This window comes from Oncorhynchus nerka, linkage group LG21 (genome assembly GCF_034236695.1).
Source record: "Oncorhynchus nerka isolate Pitt River linkage group LG21, Oner_Uvic_2.0, whole genome shotgun sequence".
NCBI classification, from domain to species: domain Eukaryota; kingdom Metazoa; phylum Chordata; class Actinopteri; order Salmoniformes; family Salmonidae; genus Oncorhynchus; species Oncorhynchus nerka.
Genome location: NC_088416.1, coordinates 28,560,409 through 28,579,756, shown reverse-complemented (window position 1 = coordinate 28,579,756; position 19,348 = coordinate 28,560,409). Strand labels below are relative to the sequence as shown.

The following is a 19,348-nucleotide window of genomic DNA, read 5'->3' as shown; positions in this document are numbered from 1 at the left end:
TGAACAAGTAATTGTGTATTTTCTCAAAAGGTTAAGGGTCAAAATTATTGACACCCCTAAATATTCTTATAAATTAAGTAGTCAAAAAATGTGGTCCCATATTCCTAACAAACAATGAATACATCAAGCTTGTGACTCTACAAACTTGGATGCATTTGCAGTTAGCTTTGGCTCTGTTTTACAATATTTTGTGCCCAATAGAAATTCATGTATTGTGTCATATCGAAGGCACGTTTATTTTAAATTAGAATATGTTTCTAATACATCTGCATTAATCTGGATGCTACCATGATTACGGATAATCCTGAATGAATCGTGACTAATGATGAGTGAGAAAGTTACCGAGTGTTAAATATCATACCCCCAAGACACACACACACACACACACACTCTTATATATCATCTTCATGAACTTTTCCGATGGAGCCAGATAAAAGTTGCAGCAAATCAAAGTACCCGTCTTTTACTAGAATTGGTGGCAGAGAGCTAGATGTGGTAAGTTCACTGCTTCTGACGGCTCCCTGCTGAATGATTTCACTGGCTGGTGTTTGATCACCAAATCCGTTCCTGGTGGGTTGAAAGAGATCTAGAGAGATGGGGTGAGTGAGATGAAGTGATTGAGTGAGGAGCCTAACACAGCTGTTTTTCTTTATGTGGGGTTCATTCCTGGAAGCGGCAAACCCAAAAATAGGTTGTTCAGTGAAGGAAGAAATCAACCCCCTGTTCTCTACCCCCATCACCCCTCCATCCCCCCACCAGCCAGTCATGACCTGCTCCCACTGCCACTCTTAGATAAGCTAGGTGGCATCGTTGGACATCCCGCATCATCCTGGCTCTCTGTGAACATAGTCAAATGGAGCTAGTGTGTGCTGTAAACAGGACAACCCTCATTCAGGTTGAATTTGGCACCCACTTTGCACTGTCACTGTGTTTTAGTGTCACGATGCCCGGGTACCAAATTCTACCAATAGTGCTCCTTATTGTTGTGAGCTTGGCTCCTGGATCAGGACACTTGACTGAGAATGACAACTTGGTGTTTGTGGACAGAGCATGCATGCAGTAGGACAGCTTGTGTTCTGAGTGGGACAGCAGAGGGCAGTGAGAACTACTGGCCTGATATCCCCGCCTTATTGTTGCGTAATCTTTAGAGTAAGTGTGGACAGTTGGTCTCCTACAGCACTTGTCTCCTGGGAGAGAGAGTGAGAGAGAGGCGTCTGTTGCTTTGTACTGAAAACCACCGGCTGGGCTGTTGTCGTGTGTAAAAACCCCATCCAGCATTTTGGAAACACAAACAAACACATGCTGCTAAACCTCTCTGAAACAATCACTTTCGTTTTCTCTATAATTGATGCATTGATTTCTGGGAATTCTGCTCTAACCCCTTCCAATGACATTGAAGCTAGAAAGAATTTGGTGCCATTAGAGAACTGTTACGCGTCAGTGTTTCCAAGCCCCTGGTAGAGTAATGCGTGCCTTATGAGAGGGCTGGGGATGGCAGGTTTCTGGCTTGGCACAACTCTTCCTCTTGGTCTTTGGCACTGGTCTTTTACGTCTCCTCCCACCACAGGCTGATAGTTAGAGTACTGGCTACTGTATCAATACCGTCATCTATTCACATCTAGATTTTTGTAGCTATATCTGTTAATCTGCAAATATTATGCAGTGAACTCACATGATTGTGTAACCTTATGCAATGAAACCCAGCCACCTATAATTACATTGAGGGGCCTAGATACATTTGCAGGTTGCATAATAAATGACTTAGCATTGGCCTGTACATTGTGTATTATATACTGTATGTTTGTGTCTCGTCCATTTAAGCTCTAATCTCAATAATTCTGTATATAGCAATATATTCTCCTTTTCCCTCGTAATGCTAAACTCAGCAAAAAAATAAACGTCCTCTCACTGTCAACTATGTTTATTTTCAGCAAACTTAACATGTGTAAATATTTGAATGAACATAACAAGATTCAACAACTGAGACATAAACGGAAGAAGTTCCACAGACATGTGGCTAACAGAAATGGAATAATGTGTCCCTAAACAAAGGGGGGGTCAAAATCAAAAGTAACAATCAGTGTCTGGTGTGGCCACCAGCTGCATTAAATACTGCAGTGCATCTCCTCCTCATGGACTGCACCAGATTTGCCAGGTCTTGCTATGAGATGTTACCATACTCTTCCACTAAGGCACCTGCAAGTACCCGGACATTTCTGGGGGGAATGGCCCTAGTCCTCACCCTCCGATCCAACAGGTCCCAGACGTGCTCAATGGGATTGAGATCCGGGCTCTTCACTGGCCATGGCAGAACACTGACATTCCTGTCTTGCAGGAAATCACTCACTGAGCAGTATGGCTGGTGGCATTGTCATGCTGGAGGGTTACGTCAGGATGAGCGTGCAGGAAGGGTACCACATGAGGGAGGAGGATGTCTTCACTGTAACGCACAGCAATGACAACAAGCTCAGTCCGAAGATGCTGTGACACACCGCCCCAGACTATGACGGATCCTCCACTTCCAAATCGACCCCGCACCAGAGTACAGGCTTCGGTGTAACGCTCATTCCTTCAACGATAAACGTGAATCCGACCATCACCCTTGGTCAGATAACCGCGACTCGTCAGTGTAGAGAACTTTTTGCCAGTCCTGTCTGGTCCAGCGAGGGTGGATTTGTGCCCATAGGGAACGTTGTTGCCGGGGATGTCTGGTGAGGACCTGCCTTACAACAGGCCTACAAGCCCTCAGTCCAGCCTCTCTCAGCCTATTGTGGACAGTCTGAGCACTGATGGAGGGATTTCTGGGTTCCTGGTGTAACTCGGGCAGTTATTGTTGCCATCCTGTACCTGTCCCGCAGGTGTAATGTTCGGATGTACCGATCCTGTGCAGGTGTTGTTACATGTGGTCTGCCACTGCGAGGACAATCAGCTGTTCGTCCTGTTTCCCCGTAGTGTTGTCTTAGGCGTCTCACAGTACGGACATTTCAATTTATTGCCCTGGCCACATCTGCAGCCCTCATGCCTCCTTGCAGCATGCCTTAGGCACTTTCACGCAGATGAGCAGGGACCCTGTGAATCTTTCTTTTGGTGTTTTTCAGAGTCAGTAGAAAGGCCTCTTTAGTGTCCTATGTTTTCATAACTGTGACCTTAATTCACTACCGTTTGTAAGCTGTTAGTGTCTTAGCCTGTTACTCCTACCCCCTACTTTTTCGAACATTCTGTTAAAAATTTCGCAACATTTCAGCGCCCTGCTACTCATGCCAGGAATATAGTATATGCATATGATTAGTATGTGTGGATAGAAAACACTCAGACGTTTATAAAACTGGTTAAATCACGGCTGTGACTATAACAGAACGTGCGTTTCATCGAAAAGTGCAGGAAAATCTGAAAATGGAAAAATATATCCATGCGCCACTTGAACCCATTGATAAAGGTGAACCACATTAAATGGGGCCGAGGTTGCAATACCTACAGCTTCCACACGATGTCAACAGTCTTGTCATTTGCCTACGATTTGTTTCTTGGTCAAACGGACACAAGGCAGCGCCTTTCTTCGGTCTCCGACCGGATATTTTGGTTGAGATTTACCCGGACATTATTTCCAGATGTACAGCTATAGAATATACATCGCCTCGTGATCAATTTGATCGCTTATTAACGTTTACTAATACCTAAAGTTGCATTACAAAAGTATTTCGAAGTGTTTTGTGAAAGTTTATCGTTGACTTTTTTAATTTAAAAAAATGACGTTACGTTATAAAATGCTATTTTTTTTCCTTGATCACACAGTCTTCATAGATCGATATCTAGGCTATATATGGACCGATTTAATCGAAAAAAAGACCCAATAGTGATGTTTATGGGACATCTAGGAGTGCCAACAAAGAAGATGGTCAAAGGTAATGAATGTTTTATATTTTATTTGTGCGTTTTGTGTAGCGCCGACTATGCTAATTATTTTGTTTACGTCCCCTGCGGGTCTTTTGGGGTGTTACATGCTATCAGATAATAGCTTCTCATGCTTTCCCCGAAAAGCATTTTAAAAATCTGACTTGTTGCCTGGATTCACAACGAGTGTAGCTTTAATTCAGTACCCTGCATGTGTATTTTAATGAACGTTTGAGTTTTAACGAGTGCTATTAGCATTTAGCGTAGCGCATTTGCATTTCCAGATGTCTAGATGGGACGCCTGCGTGTCGGGTAGGAGCAAGAGGTTAACGGCCGTACCACAGGTGTATGTTAATTAATTGTTTATGGTTCATTGGACAAGCATGGGAAACAGTGTTTAAACCTTTTACAATAACGATCTGTGAAGTTATTTGGATTTTTACGAAATATCTTTGAAAGACAGCGTCCTGAAAAAGGGACATTTATTTTTTTGCTGAGTTTATATTTGTGTCTACTCTATTGTACTGTCAGAGTCTAGGTGATGTGGTTAAGACGAAGTCAGGCGCATGACACAGAGATGAGTAATAATAGTAACTTTACTCAAAAATAATCTTCCAACAAGGAGAACGAAAATCCAGAATCACATAAGCGAGACAACTGACAACAATAAACACGCACAAAACCATGATGGCTCCAGAGGGTTAAATAGGGAAATAACTCAAATCTAATCTGAACCCAGTGTGTACAATACAGACAAAACAAATGGAAAAAGAAATGTAGATCGGTGGAGGCTAGAATGCCGGTGACGTCAACCGCCGAATGCCGCCCGAACAAGGAGAGGAACCAACTTCGGCGGAAGTCGTAATATGTACTTCTATAACCTACTACGTGTATAGTCTCACCACTATAATAATGTATTCTCCTCTTCCCTCTCTCCAGACGCGGAGGCTGACGAAGGTGGAGCGCCAGCGTTTCAGTGAGGAGGTGGAGATGCTGAAGGGGCTGCAGCACCCCAATATTGTCCGCTTCTACGACTCCTGGAAGGACAACTGCAAGGGCCACAAGTGCATCCTTCTGGTCACCGAGCTCATGACATCAGGCACCCTCAAGACGTGAGTTAAAGGGATACAATTTGTATGTATCTGCATCCAGTATGAAGTTAGTTAGAGGTAGTTTCACAAGCCAATGCTAACTAGCTTAGCACAAAGACTGAAAGTATGCTAGCTGTACATAAAAATGGTTTCTATCAGTTCATCTGACTCTCGGAAAATAGATCAAGGTCTTCATTGCCAAAACCCTAAACTATCCCTTTAAGTCCATCCCCCCTGCCTGAGTAATAAGCAGATGGGGAAAAGTATGTGCCATTTTCCTACGTCATCTCCTTGTAAAAGGTGCAAAATACTTCAAGCTGATATGCTTTCCATCTGTGTTTTTCTGTTCATGTTAGTGAATCTACTGAATTAGCCACATGGCTAACGCACTAACATCTGTCGAAATGGAGTGTCACTCTCAATTTGAGCATGACAGGAGAAAATTGATTCCAGAGACCGATGGAATGGAAAATGCTACCTCATCCTCAGGCTCTCAGATCCAATGTGAGCACCCCTGGTCCGTGGTGCTCTGTTAATTAGTAACACTTGTTGCTTACACTGTTGTACCCCATGGTTCCAATCGGTCAGTTGGTTGGACACCAGGGTTTTGGGTTTGAGTCCTGCATAGGCCGCACGTACAGTACTCATATCAGCCTTACCCTGCAGGTACCTGAAGAGGTTCAAGGAGATGAAGCTGAAGCTGCTGCAGCGCTGGAGCCACCAGATCCTGAAGGGCCTCCACTTCCTCCACACCCGCACCCCGCCCATCATCCACAGGGACCTCAAGTGTGACAACATCTTCATCACCGGCCCCACAGGCTCCGTCAAGATCGGCGATTTGGGCCTGGCCACACTAAAGAGTGCCTCGTTCGCCAAGAGTGTCATTGGTGAGTCTCCCAACTACCCACAGCCACAGCCACTTCAGTTGACACTGACACTCAGTATGATGGAGTGCATCAGGGCTCTATTCTAGACCCTGTGACTATTGAATATTTCTCAATGTAGGATTAAAGCGTTCTGTCCCCACTACTAAGGTTTTAAAGTGAGACGTACGTAATAGCTGAAACCTCATAGAGAATGTTAAAACGTTTTGCCACCTACAACACTTACTCTTTGCTATTTGCTTTAATGTCTTTTAAAAATTGTATTACAGAGATACAGTATTGTGTGAAACGGTTATTCAATATTTCAATAAATAATTTCTTCCAGTGTAAAATGGAGTCCCACTGCTACCTGTGTACTGCTGTCCCTTCAGTGTGGTGTGACCTTAAACTGGAGCAACTGTAAATAAAGCCTTCAATGCCATATTTTATGCTGGCCACTGTGTTTATTTATTTGGCTAGGTGTTTATATTTATACTGTCATGGTGCATGACGGCTAGTCTTTGCAGTGACGTCAGCACGGCTGCCCGACATGTTCTAATCTATCTCACTGCTATCACAGTGTTTGGTCTCCAGTGACTTTTTAATAGTGTGGGTCAAGTCCCATTTGGAAACCTTCAAATCTACAGACGTTTAACATTTGTTTTACATTATCACGCTCGTATAAGATCTGGTGTTGTATCAATAAATAACTTATCTTTTGATTACCTCCTCCTTCTGTACCGCCTTTGATAATTTTTTTTCCATTTGAATACACTTGTACTTGCCAATACACATTTTCCACACTGTATTACAAGGCACACAGTTGGCTACTTGTTCCAAAGTGGTCAGAGTGAGAATGAATAAGGCCACTGTATTGTGAAGTGTAACTGCAGTTGTCAGTGAAATAGGACCACATTTTGCGCCATTCTCATAGCCACTATCATTACATCCCCTCCCCTCCCCTCAGGGACTCCTGAGTTCATGGCTCCAGAGATGTACGAGGAGAAGTATGATGAGGCGGTGGACGTCTATGCCTTTGGGATGTGCATGCTTGAGATGACCACGTCTGAGTACCCCTACTCCGAGTGCCAGAACGCTGCCCAGATCTACCGTAAAGTCACCAGCGTGAGTGGATTTCTCTGTCTCTAGTGGATTCTGTGTGTCCAGTCCATGTTGTTCAGTTTGTCTGTTGTTTCGCTAGATGTTGGTCAGATCTGAAGATAAATTTGGCCATCTTTCTGGTTGCAGTTTGCAGTTTGACAGCACCACTTGTTCAGTGTAGTGCTGCTTGCCTCTGGGAAGAGGTAAGCAGGAAAGAGGCATTCAAACGGCGTGCGACATGTGCAAGGATTATCATCTCTTGTTCCTTTCAACTAAATGCTGTTCTCTCTTTCTCTATCCACCCCCCTCTCAGTCTTTCTTTTGAAGTTGCTTGCTATGCATCACTAATGTGACACAAATAGATACAAATAGATACACAAAAACACTCAATTACATACTCTCTCTCCATTGTGAATGCCACCAACATTCTCACTTCCATCCCATTTCCAAAAATAGAAACCCTCCCCTTGTACCCAACCCTGTTATCTCTGTTACTGAGTGTTTATCAGACCACTAATGGTAATCTACCATTTCTCATCTCTATGCAATGTTGCTGTGACATTTCTCATCAGCAGAGTAAATTACAGGGTCTTTGTGGAGCTATAATGAATGGTATTTACCAAATGGACGCCTCTCTTTCACTGCTATAATCAGCTGTTGCACTGTAACGACCAGATTTGGAAGAGCTGAAGGGCTCGGGCTTGATTGCTAATTACTGGAATTGGAATGATGCTTTAAGTCTTTTACTTGTTGGAGGACGAGGTCCACATGCAGGAATGGGAACGTCTCCACAATGCTGGATTTTCTCCACTCCACAATTCTGGATTTCTTTGCGGTCATTTGGCCAAATAAACTGAAATCCCCAAGGACCATAATGCACGTTGTGGATTAATTTACATGCAGCTCTTCTAACGTGATTGACACAGTAAGAACCGGCATGCTAGCTGTGTGTGTGTGTGTCTGAGCTCGCTACAGCCCTGGAACAACATGAGCAGTATTTAGTGCTAGAGTCCAAAGGAGTGTTACAGCTTTGAGGAAGCAAGGCTCTCACTCCGTTATGGGTTTTCTGCCAGAACCACAAAAGCAGTTTGCCAGCCTCTGTATTCAGACGTTCTCCAGCCAGCCTCTGTACTCAGACGTTCTCCAGCCAGCCTCTGTATTCAGACGTTCTCCAGCCAGCCTCTGCATTCAGATGTTCTCCAGCCAGCCTCTGCATTCAGACGTTCTCCAGCCAGCCTCTGCATTCAGACGTTCTCCAGCCAGCCTCTGCATTCAGACGTTCTCCAGCCAGCCTCTGCATTCAGGCGTTCTCCAGCCAGCCTCTGTATTCAGGCGTTCTCCAGCCAGCCTCTGTATTCAGACGTTCTCCAGCCAGCCTCTGCATTCAGACGTTCTCCAGCCAGCCTCTGTATTCAGACGTTCTCCAGCCAGCCTCTGCATTCAGACGTTCTCCAGCCAGCCTCTGTATTCAGACGTTCTCCAGCCAGCCTCTGCATTCAGACGTTCTCCAGCCAGCCTCTGTATTCAGACGTTCTCCAGCCAGCCTCTGTATTCAGGCGTTCTCCAGCCAGCCTCTGTATGCAGACGTTCTCCAGCCAGCCTCTGTATTCAGACGTTCTCCAGCCAGCCTCTGTATTCAGACGTTCTCCAGCCATCCTCTGTATTCAGACTTACATACTTACTTGCACTGTTGTTTCTTATTTGTGTTGACCTCAGCAGATAAGGATCTCCATGCTTAATTCATACCACAGTTCTAATTTAGCCATGGGTATTAACCTATAGAGGAAATGAATAGCAGATTATTACTGAGACTACAGCAAATGGCCACCATTCTCCTCCTACACTTGGCTATTGTCTGACATCATTTTATGACAAGGTCTGTGTCATCAAATTATCTTGTTCCCTTTCTCAGAGCTATATATTTATGCTATGATAGGAGAGCTGTATATCATTCCACCAATAGACCAATAGTGGTCTATTGGTGGAATGATATCACTGTCATGTTTAGTAGCCTTCACCAACAGGATAAACAGTGGATATTATATATGGCTCAAGTTTCCCCTGTGCTGTGTGACATGTGAGATGAGATATTATACGGTGTCTGCACAGAAAGACCGATTTGTTTTTCCTTCAGGTGAGATACATTGCCTTTTCAAGTAGGTGTAAAAGCTTTGTCCTCCCTCATTCCTGTGTGTGTGTGTTTTGCATGTGTGCGAGTGTGTATTGTGTGTGTTTGTGCATTCTCAGACACATTTGTTGAAATGTGTCTGTGTGTGTGTGTACTTGTGTCTGTGTGTGAAAGTGTATTAATATGAGCATGTGTGTGGGCGCACAAAAGCCAAGACAATGCCCCCAAGTAACTTTCAAAAACAACAGAGTAAGTCCTTTAGCCAATATACATACAGCAAGTTAACTTGGACACTGTTAACACTGACTTCTTTGGAAGTTTACTGGGTTGAAGTGAGTTCTTACAGAAGCAGAACATTACCCAGTTCGTCAGCTGACGAGGGGTTGCTGCCGCTGACAAAGGACATTGATATGGTGAGCAGAACTGGCCCAGCATCACTCCTCCAACTCTTCAAAGCTGTCTCTGTGCTGTGGTCTGACTGAGTGTGTGAGGAGACAGACATAGCTTTGTGACCAAGGCGTTAGCGGACGCCCGCTGCGCCTCTTAAAAAGTATGTACTACCGGTTTACTGCTGTGTATCTATGGAGGTTACTGGCCTGTTAAATGTCGTCATAAAATCTATGATTGTAAGGTTGGCTAAGGACTTGTACCTGTAAAGCCACCTAGGGACTTCCTAGGATAGGATAGCTGGTGCCAGCTATATACAGTACAGTACCAATTGGATACACAGGTCCTTCCCTAGGACAACAGTACTGAGGGGTTTAAAGAGGTATACTCAAGGAGTGGCATACAGGTTACAGTTGTCCTTTCTGGAGGGAATCCCAATTTTAAAGGTTAATGTACACAAACTTAAGTCACTCACTGAAGTTTTATTTCCAGATTTTCCCCTTTGTTATCTTGAAAAAGAGGCATGTATTGACTCTGTACTATCTACTCAATAATAGATACACTACATGACTAAAAGTATGTGGACACCTGCTCGTCGAACATCTCATTCCAAAATCATGGGCATTAATATGAATTGGTCCCTCTTTTGCTGCTATAACAGCCTCCACTCTTCCGGGAAGGTTTTCCACTAGATGTTGAAACATTGAAGGGGGGGGGGGCTTGCTTCCATTCAGCCACAATAGCATTAGTAAGGTCGGGCACTGATGTTGGGCGATTAGACCTGGCTTGCTGTTGGCGTTCCAATTCATCCCAAAGGTGTTTGATGGGGTTGAGGTCAGGGCTCTGTGCAGGCCAGTCAAGTTCTTCCACACCGATCTTTACAAACCATTTCTGTATGGATCTCGCTTTGAGCACAAGGGCATTGTCCAAACTGTTGCCACAAAGTTGGAAGCACAGAATCGTCTAGAATGTCATTATGCTGTAGCGTTAAGATATCCCTTCACTGGAACTAAGGGGCCTAGTCCGAACCATGAAAAACAACCCCAGACCATTATTCTTCCTCCAACAAACTTTACAGTTGGCACTATGCATTTGGGCGTTCTCCTGGCATCAGCCAAACCAAGAATCGTCCACAGGACTGCCAGATGGTGAAGCATTTCATCACAGAGAACGTGTTTCCACTGCTCCAGAGTCCAGTGACGGCAAGTTTTACACCACTCCAGCTGACGCTTGGTATTGCACATGGTGATCTTGGGCTTGTGTGCGGCTGCTTGTCCATGGAAACCCATTTCATGAAGCTCCCGAACGAACAGTTATTGTACTGACGTTGCTTCCAGAGGCAGTTTGGAACTCAGTAGTGAGTGTTGAAACTGAGGACAGACGATTTTTACCCGCTTCAGCACTCGGCGGTCCCGTTCTATGAGCTTGTGAGGCCTACCACTTTGCGGCTGAGCCGGTGTTGCTCCTAGATGTTTCCACTTCACAATAACAACAGTTACAGTTGACCGGGGCAGCTCTAGCAGGGTAGAAATTTGACAAACTGACTTGTTGGAAAGGTGGCATCCTATGACGGTGCCATGTTGAAAGTCACTGAGCTCTTCAGGAAGGCCATTCTACTGACAATGTTTGTCTATGTGCTCGATTTATATACCTATCAGCAAAGGGTGTGGCTGAAATAGCCGAATTCATTCATTTGTAGGGGTGTGTCCACATACTTTTGTAAATATAGTGTATGTTCATTCAATGTGCAGAATCCAGAATATTATACATTTCCATTGATCCTACCAACAACATCAACACATTTGTGATTTGACATGGTAAGGAAAAAATTGCATTCTAGGAATACCAGGAACCTTTTTTTATTTATTTAACTAGGCAAGTTAGTTAAGAACAAATTCTTATTTTCAATGACAGCCTAGGAACAGTGGGTTAACTGCCTTGTTCAGGGGCAGTTCAGGGGCATTAAATAAGAAGTCACCAGGGTTTAATGAAGGCTTCAAAGAACAGGAGTTCCTGGCAGCTTACCAGTGTGGAGTTAACATGGCTACCAGCCCTCTAACCCTTCCTCCTCTATCAATTGTCCAATGAGTAACAAATGAAAGAATGGCGAGAGTTACCTCTGGGATGAATCTTGTTGAATCAAATGAGTAGATCTCAAGCACCATTGAGCCATTCATACACCTTTCTGGAACAATTGCTAAGAGGATAAAGCTAAGAGGCTTGTGTGATTTCAGTAGTTCTGTGTGGTATGGTGATGTTTACGTCACAGTATTGGGAGGTGTGATTGAAAGTCATTGCCTGAAGCCACATACCTAAGCTCACAATCTTCACTGAGTGGCAGTCATATTGTTTTCAACATGGGGTCCAACTATGGGGTGAACAAGGTCTTACAATGCCTTGATTCAGACAGTTTGGTTTAAATGCGGAAGACACATTTCAGTTGAATGCATTCAGTTGTACAACTGACTAGGTATTTCCCTTTCCCCTTATTGAACATGATCTGACTCCATACAATGACATCTTGAGGGCCAATTAAAGGCAATGGGAGAGTCAGACTAATCAGTACATTGCCAATTCTCTACGTACTGCCCACACAACCAAAACCCTCCTGTGCTGAAACAGGGGTACATTGCCTGTTTCCCTTTTTAGTGAGAGAGTGTGGGCATGAGGGAACAGACACCCCTGGGCTGGCCCTCTCTCCACCACCCCTGGGCTGGCCCTCTCTCCACCACCCCTGGGCTTGCCCTCTCTCCAACACCCCTGGGCTGGCCCTCTCTCCACCACCCCTGGGCTGGCCCTCTCTCCACCACCCCTGGGCTGGCCCTCTCTCCACCACCCCTGGGCTGGCCCTCTCTCCACCACCCCTGGGCTGGCTCTCTCTCCAACACCCCTGGGCTGGCCTTCTCTCCACCACCCCTGGCCATGCCCTCTCTCCACCACCCCTGGGCTGGCCCTCTCTCCAACACCCCTGGGCTGGCTCTCTCTCCAACACCCCTGGGCTGGCCCTCTCTCCAACACCCCTGGGCTGGCCCTCTCTCCAACACCCCTGGGCTGGCCCTCTCTCCAACACCCCTGGGCTGGCCCTCTCTCCAACACCCCTGGGCTGGACCTCTGTCCAACACCCCTGGGCTGGCCCTCTCTAGTCTCTACTATTTTCTGCCTCCCAACCAGCCGGTGTTGTGAAGATGTTGTAACTCCACAGCCCCTCCTCTACCTCTCTACTCCATTGCTGGGTTATAATTAGCTAGCAGAGCCATGGACGCCACCACACCACAACTGTCCCTCCTCCTCCACATGTTTCTGCCCACGCACACCGAACACACACCAGGCAATAAGGAGCTCTGACGCACTTCCTTTCTGTGTGTGTGTGTGTGTGTGTGTGTGTGTGTGTGTTGTGGTGGTGGGGGTGTTAAAGGATCTGCCGCTGTTCCAGAAATGTTCTGTTCTTCCTGATTTGTGTTTCAAATCAAATCGAATCAAATGTTATTCGTCAAATGCGCCGAATACAACAGTGAAATGCTTACTTACAAGCCCTTAACCAACAATGCCGTTTTAAGAAAAGAATAAGTGTAAAGTAAAAAATAGAATAAAAATAGAAAATAAGAGTCAATGTGTAGGGCACCGGTTAGTCGTTTATTATGTTTCAGCGCTTGTTTCCAGTGACAAAGAGAGGGAGGAGGGAGATTGGTGAGATGAAGAGAGACATAAAGAATAGAGAACGTAATTAGGGTGTTATAATTGACATAGATATCCCTGTTTTAGTGGTCATCTCCCGAGGCAGACCATACTAACACACGTACTCTACACATACTTACATTGTAATATTGTATGGTGGTATTTTACATTTTGTATTGTAGATATGTAGTGGGGTAAAAATGTTGTACTGTTTTATCTTTTGTTTTATATGTAATGTAAGTGCCTTACTGTGTTTGAACCCAGGAAGAGTAGCTGCTGCCTTGGCAACAGCTAATGGGGATCCCTAATAAATACAAATACAAAATACAAAGACCCCTCTCAAAGAGAAAAATAATAAGAGTGTGAGAAAAACTTAGAAGGAGCTCTCTCTGTCAGTCTCGTTGTCTCTCTGTCTGTTTCGCTGTCTCTCTGTCTGTTTCGCTGTCTCTCTGTCTGCCTCTCTGTCTGTCTCACTGTCTCTCTGTCTGTCTCTCTGTCTGTCTCTCTGTCTGTCTCGCTGTCTCTCTGTCTGTCTCACTGTCTATCTCGCTGTCTCTCTGTCTTGCTGTTTCTCTCTCTGGCTCACTGTCTCTCTCTCTGTTTCGCTGTCTCTCTGTCTCGCTGTCTCTCTTTCTGTCTCGCTGTTTCTCACTCTGTCTCGCTGTCTCTCTCTGTCATGCTGTCTCTCTTTCAATTTAGCTGTCTATCACTCTCTCTCGATTTCTCTTTCTGTCTCTCTCTGTCGCTCTGTCTCTCTCTGTCTCTGTCTCACTGTCTCTCTCTGTTTCGCTGTCTCTCTGTCTCGCTGTTTCTCTTTCTGTCTCGCTGTCTCTTTCTGTCTCGCTGTCTCTCTCTCTGTCTCGCTGTTTCTCACTCTGTCTCGCTGTCTCTCTCTGTCATGCTGTCTCTCTCTTTCAATGTAGCTGTCTATCACTCTCTCTCACTTTCTCTCTCTGTCTCTCTCTGTTGCTCTGTCTCTCTCTGTCTCTGTCTCACTGTCTCTCTCAGTTTAGCTGTCTCTCACTCTCTCTCGCTTTCTCTCTCTCTGTATCTGTCTCTCTCTCTCTCTGTCTCTCCATCTCTTTCTCTCAAATTCAGATTGCTTTAATTGGCATGAAATACAATTGGTAGGTATTGCCAAAGCAGTATAGTGGTACAGCATTTCAGTAAATACAGTGCAATGCAATGAGGATAATAAAATACAGTTCATTTCAGTAGTAGTAATAATAGTACATATAATCATGTATACAGGTACAACACTTCTGCTATTGTATTGTGTAATCTTCGGTCAGTACATTTAATTAAATACATATAAGAAGATTATAAAAAAGAAAAGAAAGAATGTCTAATAAATAAACAACAACATAATGTACATGATGATTGTTACACTATGTATTACCAGTAAGTTATATACAATGTCAATACTACAGGGAATTAATGGTCATGGGATGTCCCTCAGACTATGGCAGTCATATACATATCTGGCAGTAATATTTGCAGTTTCTCACTCAACCAGAATAATTCCCAGCTTTATGTTATTAGTAAATGCACAGAGGTTGGGAATTGATTGAGTTTTTTAAAAAGATAATCTTATTTGGGAGTATTTCTCACAGTAGAGGAAAAAGTGGATCTCTGTCTCTACCTCCCCTGTCTTGCAGTGACCACATAGACACTCCTCTTTGGGTAGCCATGTCTTTTTATGTCTACCTTTTTCTATAGCCAATTGGTGTTCGCCGAGCCTGTATTTGGTCAGGATCTGTCTCTGTTTTGTATCTCTGACAGAGTAGAGATATTCTGCCAATTTGTATTCTCATTTGAGGGCCAAATAGCAATCTAGTTTATTCTGTGTTTTTGTTTCATTTTCCCAATTTGTCAAGTTAGAGGTTTTCATTTCTGTAACAGTGTGATTGTTTCCCTGCGTGATTGGATAATAGGGTTGTGTAGTGTATTAACAACTACACAGGGGACTCTTTTCAGGGTTCAGGTCTTGGTTTTCCAGTGCTTTGAATTGTAAGGATGTTTTGGGGGTTCATTTCAAATGGTGTCAACATTTTAGTGTCCTTTTCTTTATATTTACAGTTAAAGGGAATCGTCCGAGTTCCACCCTGCTTCCATTATTTGGTACTTTCTTTTGGAAATGTAGGATAATTCTAGATTTTCTATTGGGTTTTTCTCCCAGTGCTTATAATTGTTAATTGGTGGACCCCAAACCTTGTTTCCATATAGTGCAGTTGGTAACATTACACTATTGAATATCGTGCCCCAGATTTGGATAGGAATATAACATTTTTTTGAACTCTGTCTCTCTGTCATGTGTACATAATTAGAGTATCCGTGTAATTGACATAATTAATGCCTTCCGTCTCAGGAAAACTGGCTGTTTTAGTGGTCATCTCCCTAGGCAGACCATACAAAGCCTCTCTCAAAGAGAAAAAGACTACGAGGGTGAGAAACAACCATAGAAGGACCTCTCTCTGTCTCTTTCTGTCTCTCTCTCTCTCTCTCGGTCCGTCTCTCTTTCTCTGTCTCTCTTTCTCTGTCTCTCTTTCTCTGTCTCTCTTTCTCTGTCTCTCTTTCTCTGTCTCTCTTTCTATGTCTCTCTTTCTGTCTCTCTTTCTCTGTCTCTCTTTCTCTGTCTCTCTTTTCTCTGTCTCTCTTTCTGTCTCTCTTTCTCTGTCTCTCTTTCTCTCTTTCTCTGTCTCTCTTTCTCTGTCTCTCTGTCTCTCAATTCAATTCAATTTAACAGGAAACATATGTTTACGTTGCCAAAGTAAGTGAAATGGATAATAAACAAAAGAGAAATAAAAAATGAACAGTAATACATTACACAAGTTCCAAATAAATAGAGAGATTTCAAATGTAATATTATGTCTATATACAGTGTTGTAACAATGTGCAAATAGTTAAAGTACAAAAGGGAAAATAAATAAACATATAGGGATTTTATTTACAACGGTGTTTGTTCTCTACTGGTTGCATTTTTCTTGTGGCAACAGGTCACAAATTTTGCTACTGTGATGCACACTGTGGTATTTAACCGAATAGATATGGGAGTTTATCAAAATTATATTTGTTTTCAAATTCTTTGTTCATCTGTGTAATCCGAGGGAAATGTGTGTCTCTAATATGGTTATACATTTGACAGGGCCCAGGTCTGGACCTTTTTGGAAACACCTTTATTTTTGTCTCACTGAGATTTACTGTCAAGGGCCCAGGTCTGAAAGAATCTGTGCAGCAGATCTAGATGCTGCTGTAGGCTCTCCTTGGTTGGGGACAGAAGCACCAGATCATCAGTGCACGCTGACCAGGTCGCTAGGTGTATGGTGTTTCCTCCGACACATTGGTGTGGCTGGCTTCCGGGTTGGATGTGCGTTGTGTCAAGGAAGCAGTGCTGCTTGGTTGGGTTGTGTTTCGGAGGATGCATGGCTATCGACCTTCGCCTCTCCTGAGTCCGTACGGGAGTTGCATCGATGAGACAAGACAGTAACTACTACTAATTGGATGCCACGAAATTGGGGAGAAAAAAGGGGTAAAATATATATTTTAGAGTAGTAGAGCCACTTGGAATTTGTTGTCTGTATATTTTAGAATTTAATTTAGAATTTCATCAACACCACAGGCCTTTTTGGGTTGGAGGGTTTTGTATTTGGTTCTGTAGTTCATTCAATGTAATTGGAGAATCCAGTGTGTTTTGGTCGTCTTTAATAGTTGATTCAAAGATTTGTATTTGATCATGTCTATGTTTTTGCACTTTGTTCTTTGTTATAGAGCCAAACAGATTGGAGAAGTGGTTTGTCCATACATCTCTGTTTTGGATAGATAACTCTTCATGTTGTTGTTTGTTTCCCGTCTTCCCAGAAGTGGTTAGATTCTATGGATTCTTCAATTACATTGAGCAGATTGTTAGTAGCTACTATCTATCTTGTCTCATCGCTACAACTCCCGTACGGGCTCGGGAGAGACGAAGGTTGAAAGTCATGCGTCCTCCGCTACACAACCCAACCAAGCCGCACTGCTTCTTAACACAGCGTGCATCCAAACCGGAAGCCAGCCGCACCATGAGACAAGGATATCCCTACCGGCCAAGCCCTCCCTAACCCGGACGACGCTCTGCCAATTGTGCGTCGCCCCACGGACCTCCCGGTCGCGGCCGGTTACGACAGAGCCTGAGCGCAAACCCAGAGTCTCTGGTGGCACAGCTGGCGCTGCAGTACAGCGCCCTTAACCACTGCGCCACCCGGGAGGCCCCATTGAGCTGATTTCTGACGTGCTGTTCCTTCTTTTTCCATAGTGTATTTATGTATTGTTTTAGTGTTTCTGTCAGAATCTCCCTAGGAGAGGTGGGTGTGGAGTCAGACGCAGGAGAGCAAGAATTCCAAGAAGGGCGTTTTATTACTGGTCCACCAACACAACAGGTACAGGAACACAAAAGCAGCCACTAGAAAACAGGAACGCAGTCTAGTAAAAAACGGAGGAAAAACACTCCTCTACTAAACGAACGTGCGGGAAAAACAGTCCTGAAAATAAACCTGCTTAACAGTAAAAATAACGCAACCCAAACCAGTAACACAAACAATCCCGCACAAAACCTAGCGGGTAGGGCGAGATTAAATACCCCACTGATTAGCTAAACTAGACACAGGTGAACACAAGACAGACAAAACCAAACGAAAAAGAAAGGAAGGGATCAGTGGCAGCTAGTAGGCCGGCGACGCCGAGCACCGCCCGAACAGGGAGAGCAGCTACCTTCGGTAGAAGTCGTGACAGTTTCACCGTAGTGAAGGCGTAGGCTCAGGTTTTCTAGGTCTCCATGTTTTTGGTTGGATATGTTTCTCAATTTCTTTCTTAGGTATTTGCATTCCACATCACAACATTTGTCATAGTTATTCATTTTCTTAGGTTGTCTGCTTGAACTTTTTAGATTTGATATGGAAGCTGAGAAGTCAAATGTACTGTTTAGGTTTTGTACTGCCAAGTTTACACCTTCACTATTATAGTGAAACATTTTGTCCAGGAAGTTGTCTAAAAGGGGTTGAATTTGTTATAGCCTAATTGTTTTTGGTAGGTTTCTACACTACTTTCCTTCCATCTATAGAATGTCTTAATATTATTCAGTTCCTTTGGCTTTAATGCCTCGTGATTCAGTATTGCTCTATTCAAGTGGACTGTGATTTTGCTGTTATCTGATAGGGGTGTCAGTGGGCTGACTGTGAATGCTCTGAGAGACTCTGGGTTGAGGTCAGTGATAAAGTTATCTCAGTGATAAAGTCTCTCTCTCTCTGTCTCTCCCTGTCTCTCTCTGCCTCTATCTATCTGTCTCTCTCTTTGTCTTTCAGTCTCTGTCTCTCTCTTTCTGTCTCTGTGTGCACATTTATGCATGTGTGCATAATTAGAGTAGTCGTGTAATTTACATAATTAATGCTATCCGTCTCAGGCAAGCTCGCTGTTTTAGTGGTCTCTCTGTCTGTCTCTCTCTCTTGCTATCCCGATCTCTCTCTCTCTCTCTCTGTCTCTCTCTCTGTCAAATTAGAGTCTGTGTGATTGAATCATGTTATAAAGAACACACGTGTAAACAGACCTGTGGCCCATATCGTCCCACACACGTTTCATACATGTACATACGTTTCCCTGACTGAGTTAGATTATGGTTCTACTCTAGTTTTGATCTCAGAACCACTAGCATTATACCCTTGTTTTAGCAGCAGGGAGCCAGCCTGTAAGCTTTGTATTAAAAAGGCCAGTAGTGCAATAACTTTTGCAGTGGTCAGCTTATAAAAGCTTGGCTTGATTAGTCATCAAGTCATAGTATTTCCATGGGAAACATTTTCAATTTGATCGTTATTTATTTATTTTACGTGAGGAGATTAAAGCATCCACATCAAGCCATTTTTCAAAGGGCTTTCTGAGTGCTAGAAGTCAAGAAGCTATAGCACAATGGAAAGTGGAGCCTTTTCATCGCATTACACAAGGTGCTCTCACTGTTTTTCTGTGTTAGAGGCAGTGTTTCTGTGTGTTGAATTTGAGTTTGTGTGTGTTAACTCCAAATTGTAGAGCTAATTAAGTCAGTACTCTTCAAAGTACGTCTAGCTGGACGGGAACAACATGCTTATGTTCTGTATACACCCATCAGTGCTTCTGTGTTTTCTCCACCTAAAACATTGGTGTTCTTGGAAAGCTAATTTGTGTGATTAGGATGATTTGCTTGCTGTCAG

At 43.8% G+C, this 19,348-nt stretch overlaps 1 protein-coding gene across 1 annotated transcript in view; it reads left to right on the top strand.

Annotated features, from left to right (window-relative positions):
• Positions 1–19,348, top strand: part of LOC115110365 (serine/threonine-protein kinase WNK4-like) — a 70,581-nt gene that overhangs the window by 24,348 nt on the left and 26,885 nt on the right. Inside the window, 3 exon segments of the mRNA XM_065006511.1 lie at positions 4,831–5,003; positions 5,649–5,869; positions 6,813–6,970. Coding sequence (XP_064862583.1) covers positions 4,831–5,003; positions 5,649–5,869; positions 6,813–6,970 — 552 coding nt within the window.